The sequence below is a fragment of the Triticum aestivum genome, chromosome 6A (assembly GCF_018294505.1).
Source record: "Triticum aestivum cultivar Chinese Spring chromosome 6A, IWGSC CS RefSeq v2.1, whole genome shotgun sequence".
In the NCBI taxonomy this organism is placed as follows: Eukaryota; Viridiplantae; Streptophyta; class Magnoliopsida; order Poales; family Poaceae; genus Triticum; species Triticum aestivum.
In genome coordinates, this window is record NC_057809.1 from 468,873,476 (window position 1) to 468,875,486 (window position 2,011).

At 55.9% G+C, this 2,011-nt stretch overlaps 1 protein-coding gene across 1 annotated transcript; it reads right to left on the reverse strand.

Moving 5' to 3' along the window:
• Positions 1–325: 325 nt before the first annotated feature.
• LOC123130776 (uncharacterized) lies at positions 326–1,098 on the reverse strand. The gene has a single exon (XM_044550588.1). The coding sequence runs from the start codon at positions 894–896 to the stop codon at positions 504–506; it is 393 nt and encodes a 130-aa protein (XP_044406523.1). The 5' UTR covers positions 897–1,098; the 3' UTR covers positions 326–503.
• Positions 1,099–2,011: the final 913 nt, after the last annotated feature.

Consider the following 2,011-nt stretch of genomic DNA (forward strand, 5'->3'; position numbering starts at 1 on the left):
TCCATGCCCAACAGAAAGGCAAAAGAACACAACAGCTCAAAAGGCACCCAAAGTAGCACAGTCCAGCCACGAACCCACAGTTTACAAATAGTTTAACCTGACTGCGGCAGCACTTGTTTTTACTCCTCAACTTTTCCACACATAGCAGATGGTGAAAGTATTTCAGATGAACTTTTGCACACATAGCAGATGGTGAAAGTATTTCAGATGAATGCAGCTCTTGCATTCTAGTCAGGTCACCTCTCGTTCTTCATCTGTTTCACACAATCTCCAAAATTTCACCGGAAAAAATTGCACAAGCTGATGGAGGAGGAGCGGAGGAGGATTAACCAGCACAAGTTTAACCCTCATAGTTAAGGAACAGGAACCAATCAAGAGCACTGTACACATACATCTACTACGAGTAGCATTTAGCAGCAGGTGATCAAAACCCAACCTTATAATTAGTAAAGTGATTAACCATCACCGACGGCGCCATCATCTACTAGACCACTAGCGGTAACTCAGTAGACCTCCTCGGGGATGCTCTGGAGGTCGGGCTCCCACTCCCCGCTCGCCTGCATCCGCCTCGTCTCCTCCGCCGCCCTGCGCATGCTGCGCCGCCGGAGCGACTGCAGCCTCTGCTCGGCGTCCGTGCCGCCGCCCGCCGCGCGCTGGCGGCTGCGGCGATCAGCAGACGCCGCAGCGGCCGCCACCTCGCCGCCGGTGCCGAGGGCGGCCACCATCTTCTTGAGCTCGCGCTTGCTGACCACGATCTTGACGCGCACCGCGCCGCCCACCTCCTCCCGGGACAGGACGCGCCCCCCGTGGTGCAGGTGCTCGAGCGCCTCCGCGGCCGCCTTGGACTGGTGCCGCCCGGCCACCGCGTCCCTGGGGAAGAAGCACCTGGTTGCCATCGATCTCGCCGCGACGCGATGCGATCGTTGGCCGCCGCCGCCGCCGCCCGCAAGCAAACGAGCCCCGGTGCGGTGTCTGTCCGCCGGCGGGCAAGCAGTGGTAGCGCTCAGTCCTTGCTCCTCCGACGTTCCTTGCAAGCCACAGCAGAAAGGCTAAAGCAATGGCAAAGTGAATGTGCGGGCTGTCGAGTAATGCGACATGCTAACATGCTTATATACTGGTTGGGCCGCATTAGGGGCCTTGCCTTTTGGTGAGCCGCGCAGCCCCAACTGTCTCCGAACACACCACCCCAGGTCCCTGACCGGTGGGCCAGCGCCCAGGGGGGGCCCGGCCCGGCTCCCTCGCCACCTGTGATGAGTGCGCGTCTGTCCCATCCCATACCTTTCTTCTCCCAAAATCAATAGCACTGTCAATAGATTTACAGAATGGTAAACAAATGCTCTATCTTTTTTAAGACTCGAAACAATCATGGGACCGAGACTTATTGCCGTGGCAGTTGAGGAGAGAAATGGATGCCTCACATGGCCGTCCCTCTCGCAGTCATTGGGACGATCCATGGGGGGAGGCCCTTGCAAGTAACGTGTTATCACAACGCGATGGGGACTCCAACTCGACGACCCGTGGAGCCTACGGTCGTGTACGTTCTGGTTACGATGGCGCAGTTTGACACGGACGCCCCTGGCCACAACAATGACCCCCCCATGTTCCCTCTTGCTATCTGGATAGGTTCGATCGTGATTGTGTGGTGGTAGTACGTGCATCCTCACATGTACTGTATGTGTACTGTGTAGTGTAGAGATGTATGTATGATCACATAGCGCGGAGCCTGGAGGTGCTGGCGAATTAGCGGTGCATGGTTTTGAAATGCAGGAGGCTCGATTCTGCAATGCTCGATCGCAGTCTCTGGGGTGTTGCCATTGGTGTCCCTTTCAGGTGGTTCGGAACTGAATCCTCTCGTGTGGTGACCTGGCTGTGCTGACGGAAACGGTCGAGCCGACGGTCGCGAAAGACGTTGCTACTTGCTATACATATGATTTTCTCGAACTCGATCTGAATATAACATCTTCCACGCATTTCAAGCTAACTACTACTCATAACCGTCAGTTGGTTAACA